At 45.1% G+C, this 24,371-nt stretch overlaps 1 protein-coding gene across 2 annotated transcripts in view; it reads left to right on the top strand.

The window, feature by feature from the left end:
- Window positions 1–24,371, top strand: part of CLPTM1 (CLPTM1 regulator of GABA type A receptor forward trafficking) — a 73,162-nt gene that overhangs the window by 36,269 nt on the left and 12,522 nt on the right. For both annotated transcript variants that reach the window (XM_029619564.1, XM_029619562.1), the window contains 6 exons: window positions 705–790; window positions 1,444–1,564; window positions 2,522–2,766; window positions 9,744–9,837; window positions 16,684–16,874; window positions 22,577–22,672. In XM_029619564.1, coding sequence (XP_029475424.1) covers window positions 705–790; window positions 1,444–1,564; window positions 2,522–2,766; window positions 9,744–9,837; window positions 16,684–16,874; window positions 22,577–22,672 — 833 coding nt within the window. The remainder of the gene's footprint in view (window positions 1–704; window positions 791–1,443; window positions 1,565–2,521; window positions 2,767–9,743; window positions 9,838–16,683; window positions 16,875–22,576; window positions 22,673–24,371) is intronic.

The raw sequence follows: 24,371 nt of genomic DNA, 5'->3' as shown, positions 1-24,371 counted from the left end.
AAGGTGACTGTGGAGCAGTCATTGCGGAGTCTTGGCATTGGGGCATCGATGGCACTGACGTACCTCAAATCTCTAAATACTCATCGGCATGCTGCAGACACAGCCTGAGCTGGTGCCCGGGGGTGGGGGCGGGAGGGAGAGCATCAAAGGTGCCACCAGCCAATCTGGTGGTCATTCCTGATTCCTCAGAGGGCCAACATGGCCAGTTCCATTGGTTCCCATACCTCTGGCCGAGGGCTGAGCACTACAGGGCCTGTCGCCTGTCCTTGGAGGAGAGCAGAGTTGCTTACCTGTTACAGGTGCGCTATGAGGACAGCAGGATGCCAGTCCTCGCGAAACCCACCAACCTCCCTGTGAAGTTGGGTTTCCCCTTTGTGGGTTATTCCTGAATTCTATATGAGATTGAAGGAACTCTGTGTGGATGTGTGGTATAATGGCATGCTGAACATGCTCAGAGAGGCTCAGTCAAAGTTCTAGAAACGTTGACATAAGTTTTCCATGCTGGGCTCCATCGGATGATGTCACCCATGAGTGAAAACTGGCATCCTGCTGTCCTCTGAGAACACGTGTTACAGGTAAGCAACTCTGCTTTCTCCTCTGTCCTGATCTGTCACAATCTCCATGCAGAAATCCCATTCTGCCATGATCTCTTTGAAGGGATGTCTCTTCTTTCATCCTTTTCCTCTGTGCTCTTTGTCTTGCAGTGTTAAATAAATATAAACGACGACGGTTTCTAAAAACCAAAAACCTCCTGACAGGGGAAACTGAGGCTGATCCAGAAATGATCAAGGTAAAGTAACGAGATACATGATACCTGATTTCAGGAGCCATGTATGTAGGTCCTGGAGAGAACTGATAGCTTTAAAAGCTGTGATATCTATTAATCTAAGAATTATCATAGACCACTCTGGTCTCAGAAGCCCAGACAACGTCTCTGAATAATTCTTATGTTGGGCCTAAAAAAGGTATTGTAGTCTGTAAGGAATTTTAAGACATGAATCACCATTCCTGGTTGGGGGAATGGATATGAGGGGGAGCTTATTTTATCAACTGAAATCTCCCTAGGGTGTTTTCATCACAGTAAAAGTTGGCAGAAGTCTTACCTGAGTAGGAAAGGATAGGGAAGAGGAGCTGTCCCTGAAGAGTGTGAACACAAGAGACAGCATATCATAATTTCTGGAGACTGGCAGCATGGCACATTGTGCCCTGTGCCACAGAGAAATTTACCAGCGAGGGAGAGGGTCCCTGATAGACCGGCAGAGAGGGAAGGGAATGAAGAAATGGGTTATTGGGGGGTGTGTGTGTGTGTGTGTGTGGGACTGCATTCCCTGGTGAAGGGTGGAGGTGTAGGGCAGCTGAGGGAGGGAGCTATGCATCAGGAAGGGGAACATGTTACCTGGGCCCCAGAATAGCAGCTCAGAACCAAACTATATTATCTTGCAGCGAGCGGAGGATTTTGGTCCTATTGAAGTGATTTCCCACTGGCACCCGAATCTGACGATAAATATTGTGGATGATCATACGCCATGGGTGAAGGGCAGCGTGCCACCCCCACTTGACCAGTGTAAGAACAGTTAACTCTTTTTAGCCTTTAAACCAGGAAAGCAACAGCTGTTGCATATTCCAGGGATTACTGCATCTCCGTCATATTCCCTATATTGTGCCACTGCCCTGGAAAATTCATGCATTTTCTTGCAGGCCTCTTTTCTGGTTATGTTTGTGGGTCACTTAGATTGCAAGGGATCCATCTCTAGCTTGGAAAAGTTTTGGGCAGGGGAGAGGGCTGACCAGAAAGAAGAGTAGACTTTTCCTAACCTGGCAAGCACCAGAATAAGTTTCATCCCAGGTTTGGATTCCTGCTCCTTGGGTTTGAGGCATGTATGCATGCATTTTGTTCTGACAAAGCAGACATCAAATTCCCAGAGCAGTTACAATAAAAGAATATTCATAGAAAAACACATTTTCATACTATCTTCCCAGCCATCCTTATGCCAACACTTATCTGTAATAGACTCAACATTAATGAAAAATTGTACATAAAACTTGCAACTAATCCAACTCCGTCCCTAGTCCTTGCACTATTAAACCATTCATACAATTATAGAATAAGTTAAAAGTATCCACCCTATATTATCTAGTCCTTGGTTCTAACAATAGACTACAAAACCTGCCTGAAATAAATAAATGTTTTTAAGTACTACATGCTGTGGAAGCCAAGCAGCTAAACATACTAATTTCAATAACCAGCAGCCCAACCAGCCAGTATTGACCTAACAATACGATTTGCATTCTTACACTGATGTGAGAAGTGATGAAGATGTTGAAATCTTGCTCACAGCCCCAAAAGAAGGAAGGCAAATGATAAGGAATATGATGAACTCAGTGCAGGAATTGGTGATAATGATGGCAGTGCTCAGCATATAAGCACATCATGACTCTGGAGTATCAAAGTAGTGACAGTGGAAGTTTTTATGCTTGATCCCTCTCGTTTTCTCTTAACTTCCCCTATGCCCAAATGCAGATGTGAAGTTTGATTCTGTGAGCGGAGACTATTTTCCCATTGTATACTTCAATGATTACTGGAACCTGCAGAAGGACTACTTCCCCATTAATGAAACACTGGAAAAGCTGCCCTTCCGCATCTCCTTCTGCCCACTCTCGCTCTGGCGCTGGCAGCTGTATGCTGCCCAGAGCAGCAAGTCTCCATGGAATTTCCTGGGAGAGGAGCTGTACGAGCAGTCAGATGAGGAGCAGGACTCTGTGAAGGTAATCTAATATAATCTTAGATTTATATTCTGCTCTTTTAGTCTCATAGGCCCATGTGATGCAGCTTACAAAATGAAAATACAATTTTTTGAAATGCAAATTACAAAATACAAATTAAATACAACATATTAAAATATTTCAAAAATACATACAAAAATCAATGTAAAACAATATAGAAGAAATATAATAAATTAAAAATAATAGTCCTAATAATTGGCTAGCTTTTGCTGTATTTGAAACAGGTATGAGTTCCTCCATGGGCGTTCCCATGCAGGAGCTGCCTCGTGAGCTCCTCAATTTATTTTTGTCCAAGCTACAGTAGAGACATGTACCCTTCTTGGTTTTTCTTTATTTCATTTCTTAACTCGTTTTGGAATTTTTAAAAATTTTTCAACGCTTGGTATTGTCTTGCTGCTTCAGCAGACCCCAAACAGCACTTTTCTATGCTTTATAAAAAAAAAAAAAAAAAAAATTAGAAAAAAGTCTGGCTCCAAGAAGGCTTCCCACAGCAGCTTCAAAGATTGCATGTGTGATAAAAAAGATATATTTCACCAATGGCCATGACATTTGTTATCAGTGTGTTCAGGCCTGACCACAACATTCCTAACTATTACCATGTGTCCAGATGTTACCATGAACCCTGGAAGATAGGGAGTTACACACGTCAATAAAGATCTGCAACCAATCCTTTTCCCAGAGCAGAGTTGCTTCTAGCTCTGCAGATGCCGATTTGAGCAGGAGCTTGGTTGAGCAGAGCGCCCCCGACTTTGGAGTAGGCTTTAAGTCCTCTCCACCTTGTTGTGGTCAAGTAGATCGCAAAACTGTTGCACTCTGGTGTCTGCAGGGTTCAGTGCTGGCCATGAAGAAGCACAATTTATTTGAGTCAGTAGCGCAAGCAGCACCAATAAAGCCACATGGTTGATGCACCAATCACTGATGCATCTGGAGTGGAAACCTTCACCACCCAAGCCTTGGAGCATGGATCGACACAGTTGACACACTGGTCCTCTCTGCTACTGATGCAACTGTTTTTCTTAAATCGATGCAGCACTAGTTGATTCCATTGATACATTCCAAGAGCATAGGAGATATGCTTTATTTACCTCCCCCCATCTTCAAGGTGGTTTCACTATCAAGTCTTCTAGAACAAGGTCTTCAGCTGGAAACAATGGATCCTATTTGTTCAGATGTGCTCTTGATTCCCATGCTCTCTCTGAGATAGCCCCTACAAAGTCCAGTTCTGTATGATTATATTCAGAAATTGAAAGTGTTGGAACTCGCTGATCAGCTTGGCTAAGGGCTACCAGTTTGTGCGATGATGTCCATAAGTTGGTAGATGTTCCCTGCACTGGAGATCACCTTTTTGGAAACGAATTTAAAGAAATGGACAGTGAAATAAAAGGAGAAACACTGGAGGTGATTTCTAGTTTGTTCTGCCTCAGATCCCTGGCTGATTGGTTGATGAAGATGTATTGGACGACAGCCAGGGAAGTGTTGGCTATCCTGCGTCACAGGATAACTGTGCTTCATGTGGTTTCTCTAACCTGTTTCCACATGTATGTCCTGCAGTAGGACCTCCATATCCAATGGGAACAATAAATTCAGCCTTTGTCAGCCCATGTGAATGTTTTGCAGGAAATGAAGAGGGAACTTCACTGGTTGGACCCATTTAGAGAGGGGAAACGCTCTGTCTGCTTCCCCATCATGTCATGTTGGCAAAAGATGTCGTCCAAGGGATGGAGAGTTCACACAGGTCTTTTTCCGAACCCAGGGAACCTGGTAATCGGCTAGTGGCTATTTCAAATCAATCTGTTAGCTCTCGAGGCATATGATTGCTGAAAGATCTTTTTCACATTTCCTCTGAGGAAAGAATTCTCATCCAAACAGATAACCAAGTAGCCATGTTTTACATCAACAAACAGGATCATGGAACCTCTGTCAGGCGGCCATAAGGATTTGGGAGTGGTCTTGGGACAACCAAGCCTTCCTTCAAGAGACCTATCTTCCAGGGATTTGCAACACATTGGCAGATTACCTTAGCAGAGTGTTTTGTTCTCATGAGAGGCTCCTACATCAGCCAGTAGCAGACGGACTGTTCGATTGTTGGAGACTTCCTTGATTATCCTATTCATGTCTGAGAAAAACAGAAAAGTGTAAAGATTTTGCTCAATTCTTCCAAACAAGCTCAGGTGCACTCCAGACATTTCTCTGACCTGGAATGCAGATCGCTAATAACCAGAGACTTGACTGATACTTATTGCAAAAGCATGGTCCAGACAAGTGTGGTTCTTGTAGCTTATTCAGTTATCAGTCATTCCCCCAATCCCTTTAGAACCAAACGGACCTTATTGATTCAAAGCAATCTGTATCATCTGAATCTCTTCTCTCTCAAATTGGCAGCATGGATGTTGCGTGCTCACTGATCGATTTCCTATCCCTGCCTAAAAAAAGATGAAGATATAGTAGTATCCGTGAGGATGCCCTCAACCAATGTTTAAATGGAAACATTTTTTTCATCCTGATGTCAGCTGAGCTCCTTGGACCCACTTGCGAACCATGGGAGCAATTTCAGTAATTATTCTGTCTCTCCTCCGCTGGTCTCAGTACTTCATCAAAGTGTCTGTGTTATAGCCACTCACCATATCCAAGTGGAAGGAAAACAGATAAACTCTCATCCTTTAGTGTCAAAGTTTATGAAAGGCTTATGACATATAAAACCTCTGGTAGCTAAACTAACAGTGCCATGGGATCTTCATGTGGTACTGGTGCAGCTTACGAAGCCACCCTTCAAACCATTGGAGTGTTTCTTTGAAGAGTGTCATATGGAAAGTGTTATTCCTTGTTGTGATCACATCAGCTAGAGTCAATAAGCTTCAGGCGTTAGTGCATTACTCTCAATATATGCAATTCTCCCACAATAGGGAGAATTGCACCCCACGTTTCTGCCAAAAATGGTAAAAAATTTTCATATAAATCGTCATTGTGTTACCCACTATGGCACCATGAATGGCCTTGGGATAGCCAGAGAACAGACTTCAGTCTAGACTCTGGCAAAATCTTTCATAAACGTATTTATTTGTAACCAGAACAAACAAAATAGTGCTGCTATTCTTCTCAGCTCAACAAAACAAATGCAATAATATAACTTACAGTTCAGCAGTATTTTCTTTCCTTATGCTTGTTTCTCTCTCCTGAGCCTTCTGTTCCCCTCCTGAGCCTGGCTAGTTATACTCCTTTTCCAGAGGCTTCCACCCGTGACTGATTCCCTGCTGAATCAGGTTTAAGGTGGATCAGGCCAGATTTCTAGATCTGGTCCTTTAAAGTATTATGGGGTTTTTTCTTGCATACTCTTTCACATACCCTCCCTCTCAGCTCAGACTTCTTAGGTTGAGCGCTTGCCCTTACTAGGGGTATATATACTCTTGAAACTACAGGTGGATCTATTTTCCTTCCTCACCCTATTATGGGGCTATCCAGTCATCTTTGTTTTTCCTTTTCCTAACCCAGCAATAAGCCGGGTCTTAAAGTGGGGATAATCGTACCCCAAAACCACTGGGTAGCGAAGCTCAGGAAGTACTCCCACCTGGCTTGTTCCAAAGTAGTTCTCAATACCACCTGGCAGGTGGGGTATTGCTGCTGATCCCCATGTATATAAGCAAGTGTCTCTGCCTTCTTATAGTTAAATACAACCTTTGAGCTAACTCCTTCATAATTAGTGTTTTGCTGCACCCTGTATCTGTCAAGGCTCACATGGGGCAGTCATCCAGTTCAACTGGGATTACAAAGTTTGAACATCCCTCACATAGACCATCGACCAAATTACAACAGCATTTTGGCAAAAGTATTTGCCCATTCTTGTTCCCATTCTTTATTCTCCTATTGCAGGCAGTCCTTCCTAAGGTGTTCTTTTGCTGCACAATGGGCATATGCCTATTGGATTGGTTCCACTTTGATTTCAACAGTCCCTACAAAAGATTCACCATTCCCTTCCTTCGGGTGACTGCATTCTCTTGCGCTACTCTGCTAACTTGCACTTCTATTCTGTGTCCTCCAGCCATAGGCGGCAATCATTGTCAGTATAGTCATCCATCTTACAGAAGAAGCATGGCTGCAACGCTGGCTCCATTTTAAACTTTACCCCTTCTTATCAAGGGTTCTTCATTTTCTTCTATGTCATAGCGACAGCCCTCTTCCTCGAGTCCATTCTCAGCGCAAAGTTAGCAAAAGGAAAAAGCATCCGAACCCTTGCTACACAGGAAGGGTAGGTACCTCCGAAATTCCTTTTTCCTTCTAACATGTCAGTTGTCCCTGCTTTCAGGCTCCTCCCTTGTTAATGCACATATTAGCCTTTGGTGTTCACTGAGTTACCACGTTGACGTCCATGGCCTCATTTCCTTGGTATTGGCAGTCTCTTGCCAAATGTCCTCGCTTCCCACAGTTGAAACAAGCAGAGTAGCCTGTACTTAAAGTATGGAGGCAGAGTTGTCCTGCTCTGAGGACTGGTGTTGGCATCCTGTGCTCTCACTACCACGATAGGGAGCATACGCAGGGTGTCTCTCTAGTCTTCGCACTACTTTCGGCATTAGCTGAGCCTGATGGAAGGCATCTGCCACTTCCAAAACTGCATGGGTTGGTCCTGTCCAGGATCTTCTCCAAAAGGCCCTGATTAGCCTCTTCGAGGCTTTTCTTCACCTTAGGTTGTAGCCAATTCCATCCAGCATCTTTTAGCTGATGGAAACAGCTTCATTGGGTTTCCCCTGGTTGTAGGGGACTCTTTCGGAACTGCTGCCGCTAGGTCACTTGTCATACAACCCGCTGTTTCCAGGATGGCAGTTTTGACCTTGAAATAGTCTGTTCTGCCATCAGGACTGGCCATTTGGAAGGCTGCTTGACTCTTGCCGGTGAGTAAATTTGCTAGGTATGTAGTCCAGCTGGCTTCTGGCCAGCCTGTCAGGAGGGCAGCTCTTCTCAGATTCTTCCCTTGTTTTAATCTTAAACAGAACAGGAAGTGGAGGGTGTGCCTGTGTCATTGTGGTTTACATTGCTTGTGCCAACTGGATCAGCACTGTTTGCTGGTTGCTCACCAATGCCAGCTGCTGGACCACTTGTTCAATTAGTTTGTGGACCACCTCCCAAATTTTCTACTGTCCCTTGGTGAGAGTCTGCATGGATTGCTCCAAGCTAGCCCACTGGCTCTAGAACTACAGAAGTTTGCTGAAGGGCAAACTTTGCTTCGGAACACTTGGTCACAACTTTCTTTCTCATTGTAAAAAAATTTAAAAAAAACAAAAAAACCTGCCTGTTCGGCAGTGACTCATTGTAAATAGAAGTACCTCAATTCAGCAAAGTTATCCTTCTTAGCCTGCTGTAAATTTACTTTCCACCAACTAACCTCTTTTCCTTTATAGAATTATTCTACAACCCCCACATAATAGAGTAATATACGGGGGGCTAGTAAGAGGGACAACTAAAAAATAGTTGTCCCTGCATATAGCTACCGTACAAAAAAAACACCAAACAAGGATTTCCTTTGAATAAGGGAAGGTAAATTTACTTTCAGCAAGGCCCAATAACATCCAGACAAACCCCCCCCCCCCCTTTTTTTTTTTTTTTTTCTTCCTTCTTTTTACATGGTTTCTCTCTGTGTGCAAGACTTACTGCAGAAATCCCTGAGCTGACATCATATGTGTCACCATGAGCGGCCTTAGGATAGCCAGAGAACAGACTTCAGGCTGGACTCTGGCGCAGTCTTTCATAAACTTCTTTTTTGTGACTAGAACAAACAAACCAGCACTGCTGTTCTTTACAGTTCAACAAAACAAATGCAATAATACAACTTATAGTTCAGCAGTATTCTCTTTTCTTAGGTTTCCTTCTCTCTCTCCTGAGCCTCTTGTTCCCTTCCTGAGCCTGGCTAGTTATACTCCTTTCCCAGACACCTCTGCCCAGGTCCAGGATTCCCTGCTGAGTTAGGTTTAAGGTGGACTAGGCCAGATCTCTGCATCCAGTCCTTTTAAGGTGTTCTGTTTTTTTTTTTTTTTTTTTTGTATACCCCTTCACACCCACATTCTTTCCAAGGCCATATGCACACAGAGGGGAAAAGGCCTTTCATTCATTCGACTGTAAGAGAGCCTTGGGTTACTATCAAAAGAGAACTCGGCCACATCATCAGGCCTCGCAACTTTTATGATCCTGTTTGGGTATAGCAATTGCCAAACAGTGTCCAGCAGATTGTATTACACTGTTATGCTTTCTCTGGCCTCCAGATCACAAATTCTGTTAAGGCTCATCAGGTGAGAGCCATGGCTACATCAGTGGCTCATCTATGAGCCGTACCTTTTGAGGATATCTGGAAAGCTGCAACTTGGTCATCAGTTCGTATCTTCATTACTATCTGGACAATCTATCAAGAAGTGATTAATAAATTTGGACAAGTAGTTACACGCATCCTGTTCACCCAGTAATGTATCCTCCACAGTGTGGTCCATGTTACTTTTCAATAACTACTCTGCTGCAACCCTCAGCTTGGAACTTCTCACGTTCCATGGCTAATTCCGCCCTGCTTGTTGATGGAGAGGGCATGTTTGCTTATTATAATGGTGTTCTCCTAGACAGCAGTATGAATTACCTATGCTTAATACCTACCTGTCTGCTTGAACAGCTGACTTCCTAGCTAAGGTTTAGCTCTAAAATAGACTGAGGGGCTCACAAGGAAGCGCCTGCGTGGAAATTCCCACATATGCTCAGCAGAGAAAAAGCTGCATGAACTGAGAGATGGGTTCATTCAGTGCATTGGATGATATCACCCACGTGTCTTGGCTAACTTATCCTACTTTCCATGGAGAGCATAGTTATGGTAAGCAAATTTGATTTGTACATGTACATTCTCATATGAAAAGGGGATTTAATCTGGTGCTGTGTGATGAGGGAGAACCCTACAGCTTTCTGATCACCTTTTTATCATTGCTCTTTTTCAGGTCGCTCTCTTGGAGACCAATCCATACCTGCTGGCTCTGACCATTGCAGTTTCTATCATCCATAGTATATTTGAGTTTCTTGCTTTCAAGAATGGTATGTTTTCAGCTGCTCCTTTCCAGCCTCCTTGTTCTCTGGTAGCTGCAGTATTTGTCCTGAAAATGGCTGAGAGCGCAAAATTTCTCAGCAATCACCATTAGGCAAAAAAGTTAATGCCACTGAGAGCTGATGTTTATAGGCACAGCTGAGAACAGATTGGCTGGTTGACTGACATCAAATTTTCTACATAGAGATGGACTCAGGAGGAATATCAAGAAATATTCCTTAATGGAAAATGATGATGGATGCAAGGAATGGTCTCCCAGAGCAGGTGATGGAGACTAAAATAGTAATAGAATTCAAGAAAATATGGGATAAAAACAGAAGATCTTTAGTTACAAAGAAAGAAGAGACATCAGAAGTACTATCTAGCAACACTTCAGGCCAAAGGATAGCAGTGGTCCAGAGACCAGCCAAGTCAGTGCCGGCAGCTGATCAGAAAGGCTGGAGGGGGGCCTAAGAGGCCAGATGTTCAGGCAATAGCCTCTGTCTAGTTTTGTTGGTTATTTAGATTATTTCAAAGTCTGAATGTAAGACACTGGGGACATGTCTGGATGTTTTAAGTATGGAATCTTATATAGGAAAATTGGTTCTTACCTGCTAAGTTTTGTTTCTGTAATACCATAGATCAGTCCAGACAAGTGGGTTATGCATCCCTACCAGCAGATGGAGGCAGAGAACAAAATTTTGAGGCACTGCTACATAACCAAGAGTGCCACCTGCAGTCCCTCAGTATTGAACTGTACCCAAGAGTAGAGCCCATCACCATAACTTTCAGGGCGAATAGGGACTTCAGGGTTGGAAACAAACACCACCCCCCCCCCCCTGCCGACCTGGAGCCCTCCCTGCTTCCAGAAAAAAAAATACCCAAATTAACTTATTTACAATGTGTAAATTTCTGCAGTCCATACCAGGATATTCAGTCTTTCAGCAATAACAACGGGCTGGGTCTCTGTACTGATCTGTGATATTACAGGAATAAAAATTAGCAGGTAAAAACCAATTTTCCTTTCCTGTTCATATCCAGATCAGCCTAGATAAGTAGGATGTACCAAAGTACTCCTAAAGTGGGCGGGATCTGGAAAGACCCGCACACAGAACACTTTCACCAAAGAGCACGTTTTCCTGCACCTGCACATCCAATCAGTAATGCTTGGTGAAAGTATGAAGCGTTGACCACACCGCTGCCCTACATATCTCCTGCGGAGGTACCAATTGATTCTCTGCCCAGGATGCTGCCTGTGCCCTTGTAGAATGCACTTGCAATCCTATGGGCACCGCACAACCTTTACAAATATAAGTGGAAGAAATGGCTTCTTTCAACCAGCAAGAAATCGTAGCTTTTTGAAGCCATTAGCTCTTTTGTTCACCCGAATGCCGAAAGGAATCCGTAACCTTCATAAGGCAACGGGGTCCTGCGTACATCCAAAAGATGCAGCTCCCTCTCTGGTGGAGACACCCTAGACCAGTTCAAAAGGGCTGGCAGCAACACTGTCTGATTCAGATATGAAGAGGAAACCACCTTCGGCAAAAAGGACAGCAAAGTCTGCACCGTCCACAAAGTTACCGTCCGCAAAGTCAGATTCAATCCAGAGAAAGGGATCACTACAAGATAAAGCTTGCAGTTCCGAAATCCACCTGGCTGAACATATAGCTACCAGAAAAACAACCTTCAGTGTCAGATCCTTCAATGACGTTCCTCTTAACAGCTCAAAAGGGGCCTAACAGAGCACCCCGAAGTACCAGATTGAAGTTCCAATCTGGATACAACTTCCTTACCAGCAGCTGTAAATGCTTGACTCTGAGAAATCGCACAACATCCAGATGGAAAGCTAAAGACCTGCCCTGCCTCCAAGGCAACCCAATGCGGACACCTGAACCCAGAGAGAATTGTAGGCCAGACCCTTCGACAGCCCTTGCTTCAAAAAGTCCAGAATGTGTGGAACGCTCAGACGGGGCATCCAGACAAGGCTGAAGCACCAAGCCTCAAACACCTTGCAGACACAAACATAAGACAGATGTAGAAGGACATCTAGCCTGGAACAACTTAGAAATGACTGTTTCCAAATAACTGTTTAAGCGCAATCGCTGCCTCTCAAAAGCCAAACCGTGAGACAAAAGCGATCCTCCCGATCTAAAAATATGGGACCTTGCCGAGGCTCACCTGTCAGGGTTGCTAACCGGCGAGGACAGTCTATCACGAGACCCACCAGATCCATGAACCACGGCCGTTGCGGCCATTCCGGCGTCACCAGAACCACCTGGCCTGGATGCGCCTCTTCATGCCGCAATACACGACCGACCAGAGGCCAAGGAGGAAACACGTACAGAAGGATCCCCCTCAGCCAAGGGCAAACTAGGACATCCAGCCCTTCTGCTCTGACTTCTCTCTTGCGACTGAAGAACCTTGGAACCTTTGCATTGGCCCTCGTTGCCATTAGATCCAACTGGGGCACCCCGTACCTGGCACAAAGGTAATCCCAAGCCTCCAGGGATAATTCCCAATCCTGGATCTAACTGCTGCCTGATGAGGAAGTCTGCTTGCATATTGTCCACGCCTGTTATGTGAGAGATGCTCCACCCAAACGAACAACTGTTGAGCTTCCAGAGTCACTGCATGATTCTTTATACCTCCCTGACAGTTAATGTAAGCTACCTTTATTGCATTGTCCAAGAAGATTCTCACCATGTGACCCTTTACCAAGGGAAGAAAGGCCTCCAGGGCTCTGCATACCACCTTGTCTCCAGGCAATTGATTGACCAGGCCATCTCCGCTGGAGCCCAGAGTCCTTGTGCAGACCATCCCTGACAACCCCCCCCCCCCCCTCCAACCCTTGAGACTGGTGTCTGTTGTCCCTACTACCCAATCCGGAGCCTCCAGATCCACTTCCTTCTCCAATTTGGGACGGGAAAGCCACCACGAGAGACTGGATCTTGATTCTCCCTGAAGAGGTAAAAGATGATGAAACTCCTCAGACAACTGATTCCATCTGGACAACAGCGCCGTGAGCAAAGGCCCACAGGCAAAGTCCAATGTGGAAGCCATAGAGCCCAGAACCTGGAGATAATCCCAGACCTTCGGCAGCTGGAGCAGATTCTGCACCTGCACTTCAGAAAAACACTCTGTCCGCAGTCAGAAAAAGCCTGCCTGTCAGAGTATCTAATCATGCCCCCAGGTACTCCAAGGATTGGGTTGGCACCAGATGACTCTTTGCAGCATTTATCACCTAACCCAGAGAATGTAACCAGAACATCATGCACTGAATGGAGCAACCATACTCCTCCATGTTTTGTCCAGATGAGCCAATCATCCAGATATAGATGTATCAAAATCCCCTCTTGCTGTAAATTTGCTGCCACCATCATTGCTTTTTTCCAAAGGTGAGTGGTGCTATGGCTAAACCAAAGAGAAGAGCTCGAAACTGAAAATGCTGAACCAGGACCATGAACCGAAGAAACTTCTGATGGTCCTTTCGAATGGGAATATGGAGGTAGGCCTCTGTTAGGTCCAATGATGCCAAAAACTCCCCTTTGTGAACAGCTGCTATCACTGTGCATAACATCTCCATCTGAAAACGCAGAACCTGTAAGGATACATCCGCCTTTTGCAAGTCCAGAATGGGCCAAAAAGAGCCCTCCCTCCTTGGGAACCACGAAATAAATGGAGTACCTTTCCTGACCCCATTCGGTCAATGGGACTGGAACTATGGCATCCAGCATTAGTAACCTTTGGTGAGTCCCCTTTATTGCTTCCTTTAATTTGAGATGCGCAGTGGGAATCTAGAAAGACCCAGCACAAACAGGCCCTCTACATCATGCTGCCACAGATCACCGCCCTCAGACTTAAGGCAGAGACTTCAAACATCTGCTTCAACTGGATCTCTAATTTGTAGTCCTGAACATCATTCAAAGCGGCAGCCCCCCGCCACTGGCATCGTCTTCTTGGTAACGGTGGACATGGCCGCATCCATCTTTGGAACCCTTAGAAAATCCAGAATCTCTTCATTCAACAGATACAACTTCACTATCACGCAACTGACCTTCACGCTTCCGGGAAGTCCCACTACCGGTTTTCCAGCTTATGGATCTTAGGCAGCGGGAAGGTAATAGGGTGCCCCCACAGGCCATCCAAAACCGGGTCCACCCCTTCGCTATCCGATTCTTCGAGGGCTACCTTCAGCTCTAGTTCCTCCAGAACCTAGGGAATGAGGGGCTGCAACTGCTCCTTCTTGAACAAACGGACTACTCTGGGGTCATCCCTCTTCGTCACAGGAACTCATCCACATTCCCATCAGTGGCCACACCTGCATCCACTCAAGGAAGATCTGAAGAATCTTCCTGTATATCATCTGAGTCACACCAGATCTGAGGAACCTTCTGCTTCTTGGCCAAGCGACTGAGAACCTTCTTGCTGGAATGCTTCCCACCACCCCATGCCCTTTCTTGCTTAAAAAAAAGTCTTATGCATGAAGAGTACAAACTCTGGGGGAAATATTTTCCGGATCCACCGTGCTATGATCAGACAAGCTACCTTCAGACTCCCCTTCTCCATGCTGATCCTCTGCAGGTACCTGGGTCCCAGGGACGAGCAGAGGAGGGAAGTCACAGGCCTCCCTAGGGCCTGCGGGCCGCTGCCTGCAATCCTCTGTCAATCCAGCTGCTGCAATCGCCCTCCCTTGGCACCACAGCCGCGCCCCCAGCAATCTCGAGGCCCTCCAGTCTCCCAATGCACTTGAGGTTCCCCCCCCCCGCTGCACACCCAGCGCAAAGGGAGCGGGAATTGAATTGGGCCAATCAAAGGCCGCAAGTCTTGCAGACTGCCATGCGTGCTTTTGACACCATTCCCACGTTGCCGCCAAAGCTCGTGAAGGAGCAGAGATGCTGGCGCATGCCGCCAAACACATAGGTCGCACATGCAGTCGGAAGTCAGCCCTCACACACAGCCAAGCAGCGCTGAGCGGCGCACAGGAACAAGCCCTCCCAGGCACCAGGATCCCCCAGCAGAGCAAATAGTAATGGCCTTACCCCTCCCTACCTGCACTCAGCACCAACCACCTCTGCTGCCAAAAATGCCCTGCTGTCAGACAGCCTGCAAACTTAAAACTCCTGATTTCCTGTTTTTCTTTCTTTTTTTTGTGCTTTTGATTAAGTTTAAAAAAAACCCAAAACAAAACAGGATTACTTCCCTTTGTGGGGATGACGGCAAGCAGGAGAAGGCTTCAGAGGCCACGAGGGAGCCAGTTTTCTGGCTATCAAGGCCTCCGGCACCAAAGAGCTACAAACAGGCAGGGGTTACCAATCTCCTGGTCTCCCAGCTCCACCTGAGGGATGGCCCCCCCCCCCCCCAAGATGCCTAACATCTCGGGGAGCAACGAGATGAATCTAAAATTCTTCTCTTCTTTTTCTTCTTATCTAAAACTAGTCAGACTGCAGGTTTGCACCTCTACCATCTGCTGAAGACTGAGAAATACTGAGGGACTGCAGGTGGCACTCTCTGTAATGTAGCATTGCCTCAAAGTTTTGTTCTCTGCCTCCATCTGCTGGTAGGGAGGCATAACCCACTTGTCTGGACTGATCGGGGTATGAACAGGAAAGTCATCTACCCAGAAGGTTAGAAAACCAAGGATGAAGAAAACAAAAATGAACTGGATAAGGAGAGATCTTACAAGCAGTCCAGCTTTTCCAGCTGGGATATATCCTTGTAGTGCAGAATAATGGAACAGATAGGTGATGGCCATCAGTTCATCCAATGTTGGTACTATACATGTGATGGTGATGGCTCTGTGCAGCATTTGCATATTGTGCTATACCAGAATGCATCTTTCTGGTTTTGTGGCCTTGATTCAGTGACCATATATTGAGATGAGATGGAGATGGGCAAAAAAATAAATTTGTAAGAATTCACATAAGATAAGAGAGGTGAATTAGCTACTGATTATAGGAGGTAATTTTCATAGCCATTTATATGTATAAAATCTGGTTTTATGCATATAAATGGCTGTTCTGAAATTGATCTGGATCTCTTGATGTGCATAAAAGTACATGTATAACCCCCTTATGTGTACTTTTATGCAAACTGAAGAGAGGCATTCCATTAGTGGGGAGAGGTGAAGTTAGGGCAGAGTTGGTACTTTTGCCCATACTTTTGATTTTAAAAAGTATACACATGTAAATTTGATTTCCAAAAAAAAGGTGAAACTTTATGGGAATGTGTGTGCATACTCAGTTACATGTGTGCATAAGTTTGCTTTGAAAGTACCTGATGAAGTCAGCGTGTATACCATACATGCAAACTACCCCTGTGCGGGATGTTTTAAAATGACATTCCCTAAGGTTAGAGCAAGGATCAGCATTGTTTTGGGGTAGAATGCCCAAAACATGCAACATCCACTTGCAAGATATTAGAGTACTGGACCAGCAAAATGGAGTAGGAAAGAGGGATTTGATGGGCCTCAGCCTTTCATAGTTTTTTCAGATCAGCAGAGTAACCACCCATAGAGAAGAGAAACCCATCATTCCTCACTGTGTAGGCTTAAACTTTTCCTCACTCCTGCTGGTCTCAGCTTCCTTTTTTTTTTTTTCCCACCAGCCTTTTCTTGCTATGTCTCTTCTTACCTGTTCAAATTGCTGTCTACATGTCCCCCCACTAACTTCTGATGTCTCAGCTGGCAGGAGAGTGGTGATCTTGCGGTTGATATGTTTCACACTCAACTAATGTATAGAGAAGCTGGAATAGGGAGCTTGGGATGTATTGATTATCTTGTGCAATGAGGTGAGAAAGGTTAAAGGTTCCCTGTTGCATGCCCCAATGACTTAGCACCTGCTTCTCTTCTTTCTCTGTAGACATTCAGTTCTGGAACAGCAGACAGTCTCTGGAAGGGCTCTCAGTCCGCTCCGTGTTTTTTGGGGTCTTTCAGTCCCTAGTGGTCCTTCTGTACATCCTGGACAATGAAACAAACTTTGTGGTTCAAGTCAGTGTCTTCATTGGGCTTCTCATTGATTTCTGGAAGATCACCAAGGTCATGGATGTGAAGGTAAGGCTTCTATGCATATCCCTTATTGCCAAAAAGCTGTATCTCCTGTTCCTTCGTCTAACAGTCATTAGAAATGTATTGCTATGCAAGCCTGTCTCCTTACTGCTTCTATAGAAACATAGAATTTATTGGCAGAATGGGACTGTAGTCTACCAAGTTTACTTGCTGATACAGTGCTTTTCCTTCACTTCACTGATGTGAAGGTATGGCCTTTATGCAATCCTGTCAACACCAGGCAACTGTGCTCCATCCCATCCAGCTCTCATCAGAGAATCACTGAGCCATTGTTCCCATCTTCTTATCCTTCCTATCTAGCTCTTAGAACCATCATGCATAGTTTCCTTGCTTATTAATGAAAGCCTTTACCTAGTATGTCACATTTCCTGTTCATACCCAAATCAGTCCAGACAAGTGGGTTTTGCATTCCTACCAACAGAAGTAGAGAACAAAACCTTTGAGGCACTGCTGCATATCGGAGGGTGCCACCTGCAGTCCCTTAGTATTTCTCTGTCTCTAGCAGATGGCAGAGGTGCAAATCTGCAGTCTGAATGTAAAAAGAAAAAAAAAGGTGGAGCCTGGGGGGCCATGGATCCCAGGGAAGTCTGAGGAGTCTTCCCCTCCCCACCCCCTTTTGCCAGTGGGGCAGTGCCCTGTGGATAATCAAGAAGGGGGAGCGGAGTCTGATGAGAGTCTGCTGGATCAGAGGCCTGAAGAGCCAGAAGACCTTTCTCTGGAGTTTGTGCTCCTCATGCATAAGGCCTTCCTGGTGAGGAAGGACACAGGGGGGGAAACATTCCCGGAAAGAGCAGCCGCGTCATGCTTTCAAAAAGCCAAAGGGGCTGGTTGGTGGTTCCAGATATCTGTTGCGCTGGCTCAGTCTGGGCTGCGCACATATGGAAACCGATCCTGATGAGTCGGGAGATTCTGAGGATTTCCAGGAGGCTACTCTGTCTCTGCGGGGAGTGGATCCAGAGGTGGATGCGGCCGCAAATGCTAACTCGGATGTTCAGAAGGATGATCCAGGTCTGGATGGTTTTCCAGTTTGAGGGAGATGATCCTCGAATGGTCTGTTTAAAAAGGAAAGGTTGCACCCCCTTATTCCCCAGGTTTTGGAGGAACTCAGGGTTAAGGTGGCTCAGGGAGGAGTCTGATAAAGAGGGCAGGAATCCGGTCCTGGAAAGCTTGCGGGGTCTGCCTATTACCTTTACTTTGCTGAAGAAAATTCGGAAGTTGATGAACAGAGAATGGGATTTTATGGAAGCAGGCCTAAATATCAGCAGGGCAATAGCGAAGCTAAACCTTCTCAGGGAGGGTACCTTGTTGCTCCTGAGGGGTCACCAAGGTGGATGATGCTGTTTCAGCAGTTACCAAAAAGATGACCATTCCGGTGGCTAGATCCATGGCACTTAAGGATGTGCGGGACCGCAAGTTGGAGATCAATTGAAGCGGATGTTTGAAGTTTCCGCTTTGTCTTCGGGCCGCGATTTGTGGCAGTATGATGTAGAGGGCATGTTTGTATTGGGTTCAGAAAGCACAGGAGCAGACTGCGTCTGGTGATGATGCCGGTAGTTTGTATTCGGCACACCTGGAGGTTATAGTGGCCTATGTCATGGATGCCCTGTATGATTTGGTTCGCACTTCGGCAAGGAGTATGGTCTTGCCAGTGGCAGCCCGCAAACTTTTGTGGTTGGCGGACATGTGGTCCAAAACCCATTTGTGTAATCTTCCTTTCAAGAGAAAACTCCTGTTTGGGGAAGATTTGGACCAGTTGAGGAAGACCCTGGGGGAGTTCAAAGGGAACAGACTCCCTGAGGACAAGAGGAGCAGCAAGAAGGTTTTTCCAGTGCATTCCAATTTTCGGGACTCATGTTTGTTTCATTCAAATAAGAACTCCGTGGGCTCAGCGACCAAGCCATCAGGTGGACGACATCAGTTCTTTCAAGGTGCCTGAAGGTCTTCTAGAGAAGTCGCCAGTCAGGGGGCCAATAGAGGAAAGTCATTGCAATGAAGTCGGGGCCGCCCATCTTCCATAGAAGGTTTAAGGTTTATTGTTTATATACCGTGTTTCAGCATAGCCTTCACAGCAGTTAACATTACATTAAATATACAATAAAAGAAATTACAATCAATTATAATAATAAAATGGGTAAAATTTTTAAAAAGTTACAAAAAGAAATAACTTATTAAGAGAAAAGCATCTGAAGCCATAAATATTAAACCAATAAAATACTAAAAGCATAAAATATATACTTCCAGCATTATTTAAAGGTTAAAATAAAGCCACCTGCGGATGTACAATTAAATACATATCTGTTTCTCATCTTCGCTATAGGCCACATGGAACAACCATGTTTTAAGTTCTGCTTTAAATTTATTTTTTTCTTGCTGCATCCTCAGTTGAACTAGTAATGTATACCAGAGTTTTGATCCTGCAATTGATAGTAGGGGGCAGATTATCCAGCTTTTACGAGGAGTGAGCCAAGATTACCTTGGACCGTTGTGTTCTCGAGGTAATGAATGAAGGTTACGCCTTGGAATTTTCGCACCCAGTCTGTGAGGCCTTTCTGGAATCCCACATCACGTCTCAAAGCAAGAGGCAATGAGAAGGATTCTTCAGAGGTTGCTGGATTTAAATGCAATAATGCCGGTCCCACTGGAGGAGCAAGGACAAGGCAGATACTCTATTTCATGGTTCCCAGAAAGGAAGGCACTTTTCGGCCAATTCTGGACCTGCAAAAGGTAAACAGGTCCTTGCGAGTACCTTGTTTTCGAATGGAGACCTTGCGCATGGTAATAGCAGCAGTACGCAGAGGAGAGTTCTTGGGGTCCTTGGAACTCAGAGGCGTACCGTCATATTCCCATTCAAAAGGATCATCAGAAGTATCTTTACTTCATGGTGCTGGGACAGCATTTTCAGTTTTGGGCCCTCCTGTTTTTGGATTAGTCATGGCGCCCAGAACTTTCATGAAGGTGATGGTAGTGGGGGCGCCAGCTTTGTGGCGAGAAGGGATTCTAGTACATAGATTTCTGGATGATTAGCTCATTTGGACAAAGATGGAGGAGGACTGTATTCGGTCAATCCTGCGAGTTATGAACACCTTGAGTTCGCTGGGTTGAGTGATAAATATGGCAAAGAGTCCTTTAGTTCCAACCCAGTCTTTGGAGTATCTGGGCGTGCTGTTCAATACCCAGACAGGCAGAGTGTTCTTGACTGCGGACAATGTCAAAGTTACAGGTGCAGGTAACGCATTTGCTATGTCGGTCGCTACAGACAGTCTGGGACTATTTGCAAGTCTTAGGTTCCATGGTCTCGACGTTGGATTTGGTTCCATGGGCCTTTGCACACATGAGACCTTTACAGAAGGCGTTCTTGTCCAGGTGGAATCCGCTGTCTGAAGAGTATCATCTCCCTTATCTCTTTTAGGAGACTCCAGGTCCAGTCTCTCCTGGTGGCTGTCGCACCACGATCTGGAGACCCCAGACTTGGGTAGTGGGGACCATGGATGCCAGTTTCAAGAGTTGGGGAGTGGTGTGTCTGGGGCAATCTGCCCAAGGTCTTTGGTCAGCAGTGGAGAAGTCTTGGTCTATCAATCGCCTGGAGGCGAAGGCGGCTTGCCTGGCTCTGGAGGCCTTCTTGCCCTGGATCCAGGGTCAGATGGTCCGAGTGTTCTCCGACAATGTGACAACGGGAGCATATATCAATTATCAGGGAGGAACAAAGAGCCATGCAGTGGCTCTGGAGGCTCAGCAGTTGTTTGTTTGGGCAGAGCGTCACTTCCAAGGAATAGCAGCCTCTCACGTCACTGGAGTAGACAACGTTAAGGCGGACTTCCTCAGTCAACGACAACTGGATCTGGGGGGACTGGGAGCTCTCCCTGGAAGCCTGGCATCACATTTGTGCTTGACTGGGGCGTTCCTCGGTTAGATCTTATGGCAGTGGGTGCCAACATGAAGACTGCAAGGTTTTTCAGTCACAGGAGAGAGGCCGGGGTGGTAGGTCTGGATGCTCTGGTGTGCCCTTGGCCAATGGGAATCCTTCTTTGTGTTTCCTCCTTGGCCACTAGTCAGTTGAGTGCTCCGGTGCATAGAGTCTTATCCAGGGACAATGGTGATGGTGGCGCCAGAGTGGCCGCAGAGGGTCAGTTGTCTCCTCAGGAGATATGTAGGGCTGCACTGTGATCCTCGCTGCATACTTTCACCAGGCACTAACGTTTGGACGTGCTGGTGCAGGAGGATGCGTCGTTTTGGTGAGAGCGTTCTCTATGCGGGTCTTTCGGGTTCCTGCCCAGTTTAGAGGTGCTTGGGTACATCTCACTTGTCTGGACTGATCTGGGTATGAACAGGAAAAGAAAATTGGTTCTTACCTGCTAATTTTCATTCCTGTAATACCACAGATCAGTCCAGAGATGTAAAAAAAAACAACTGAATTTTCTGTTAGTTGAAAAAACATTTTTTCAAATGAGATCCTTTTCAGTGTAAATACGTTTTTTTTTGTTATCAGACTGTTTTTTGGTCGCTGGAAACGTCTGTGTCTCCAGTCCAGGGGATTCCAATCCCAGGTTTCCTGTTCACCCTGATTGGGGTTTTGAAGGGACATTCTGGCTTGGGTACAGGTCAGTAGTGAGGGACTGCAGGTGGCACTCTGTTATGTAGCAGTGCCTCAAAGCTTTTGTTCTCTGCCTCCACCTGCTGGTCAGAATGTAAAACCCACTTGTCTGGACTGATCTGTGGTATTACAGGAACGAAAATTAGCAGGTAAGAACCAATTTTCCTTTATAGTCAGTTACAGTGCATTCAGAAAGTATTCAGACCCATTCACTTTTTCCTTATTCTAAAATTGATAATTTGACTGTTTTTTCCTCCTCTGTCTATACAAAAGTAAAATAAAGTTTGTAGAAATTTGTGCAAATTAAAAAAAAAAAACAAAAAAAACCCCTGAAATATCACTTTTATATTAGTATTCAAACCCTTTACTTAGTACTTTGAGGTACCTTTTGCAGCAGTTACAGCCGCAAGTCTTCTTGTGTATGACCCTATAATCTTGGTGTACCTGGATTTAGGGCTGTTCTCAGGTCTCTCTAGAGATGTTTGATCGAGGTTCAAGTCCAGGCTCTGGCTGGGCCGCTCGAGGACATTCACAGACTTGCGTTGTCTTGGCTGTGTGCTTAGGGGTCATTGTCCTTTTGAAAGATGAATCTTCACCCCCAGTCTATTCAATTTCAATGCTGAGAGCTGGGGTGTGACCAGAGCCAATCATGTTTAACATCCTATGAATGTTGCCCAGCAGGGAGTCTTCTTGTACAAATTCTGAAGGTACTTTTTTACCCATGGCCCCTGTTGAGGAAATTAATTTTATTGAGAAACTTCACAGGGAGTTTCCCTTTAAAAATTGATTTGCTTGTACCCATTGGTCTGCAGTCTCCCCATACTCTTTAGACTTGTTCTCCCCACGGCTGAGGTTGCTAAAGCAGAATGATCATAGCATGTTTAAATAGCGATGTCTGTGGCACTGCAAATTCCATTAATGAATGCAATGCAGCTACAATATTTTCTAGGGATTTACATCCTTTATAGGGCTGAACGATCACAATGATATTGTACCTGCATTTAAAGAGTTAGTGACCACAGTGGGGATTTGATTCTCAGTTGCCATCATTAGCCTAATCTGATTTCTGCTTCCCCTTTGTTTTGTTTGTGGATAGCTGGACAGAGAGAATAAAGTGGCTGGCATCTTTCCACGATTGACATTTAAGGACAAATCAACATATGTCAAATCTTCAACCAAAGTGTATGATGATGTGAGTATTGTGTAAGATTCATATAAGTGAGGGTCACATTTGTGGCTCTTGAGAGAAAAAAATCTGTGAAGTTACTGACTCCAGTTATAAGTAGGTAACACAGTATCATGGAAAATGACAGCAGATAATGACCAATTAGCCCAGGCAATCTGCATAGTTGTCTTCTCTCTAGTTCTGTACCACTTGGAATAGATAAACAGGGATTGTCCATTATATATCTCTGTACAGTGTTGCATAAAAGAAACCCATCTGATTCTCAGAGTAGGTGGCTGAAAAAGGCAAAAAAATAAAACAGCATTCAGGTAGTACAAAGAATCACAAAAAGAGGAACACAGGGAAGAATATCTGATTAAGCTGAAGACAAGGAAATCAGAAAAGCAAAAGGTCAAGCGGAAGAAAGGTTTGCCAAAGGGGTAAAGAAGTAACAAAATATTTTTTAGATAGAGAAATAAGGAAAGCCTGAGGTGGTACATTTAAAAATCGAGAGGAGACGAGGAGCAATGTCTGAAGAAATAACAGAAACAAATATTTTAGTTTAGTGTTTACGACTTGCTGGGTGACAACATCATGAATGGGAATAGGGCAGATGCAACCTCATTTACATCAGAGGATGTATGAGAAGAGCTAGAAAAACTGAAAGTGGCCATGGGGGCTGGATGGAAGAACATACCAGGGTACTAAGGGAGCTCAGAGATGCAGTGGCGGGTCCGCTGAAAGATCTGTTCAATAGATCCCTGCAAACAGGAGTGGCACCGCAAGATGGGAGAAAAGCAGCTGTGGTCCTGCTTTGCAAGAGTGGTAGCAGAGAAAAGGCTGGAAACTTAGAGGCTGGTTAGCCTTACGTCTGTGATGGGAAAATTTAATGCAGACTCTGCTGAAGGAAAGGATCTAAGATGGGGTCACTGGACCGGTAGATTGCTGTATATGAGGCAGCTTGGATTCACCAGAAGGCCCTGTCGGATGAAACTAATTTTTTTTTTTTTTTTTATTGGGTGTCTAGAGAATTAGATCAAGGAAGAGCACTTGATGTGGTTTATTTGGATTTCAGCAAAGCTTTCAACCCAGTCCCACATAGGAAGCTCATGAATAAAATGAGAAGCTTGGGGGAGTGGGTTGAGCGCAGGATTGCTTCTATGACCAACTCAAAAGCAAAGCGCGTTCAAGCAGCAGCATTGTATGAATTATCAAGAAGGCTGCTTGCACTGTGAAAATGTTAGCAGTCATTTTGTTATGGGTTTGACAGTTGCTTAGTTTTGATTGTTATTACTATCCTTAACTTAAGGCTTGGGGGTAACCTGCACACAGCAGCATTTACTACCCCAGACAGACATATGGGGTAACCTGCACGGAGTGGTGGATACTTACATAAGGAACTTGCTGGACAGACTGAATGGACCATTTGGTCGTTTCCTGCTGTCATTACATTGCACTATGTAAGGTGGTGGAGTGGATTGCACATTGGTTGACTAACTGATAGCGTGTGATAGTAAATAGAACTTTCTCTGAAGAGAGAACAGTGTTAAGTGGCATACTTCAGGGATCCGTTTTGGGACTGATTCTTTTCATTAGCTTCGTGAGCAGTATTGCGGAGGGGATAGAAGGAAAGGTTAGTCTTGCAGATGATACTAAGATCCGCAACAGAGTGGACGTGCCTGAAGGAGTAAAGAGATTTAAGAAAGCTTGAAGAATGGTTGAAGGT

The sequence above is a fragment of the Rhinatrema bivittatum genome, chromosome 11, assembly GCF_901001135.1.
Source record: "Rhinatrema bivittatum chromosome 11, aRhiBiv1.1, whole genome shotgun sequence".
In the NCBI taxonomy this organism is placed as follows: domain Eukaryota; kingdom Metazoa; phylum Chordata; class Amphibia; order Gymnophiona; family Rhinatrematidae; genus Rhinatrema; species Rhinatrema bivittatum.
Note: the sequence above shows the minus strand (reverse complement) of the source record. Positions and strands in the feature narration are given on the sequence as shown.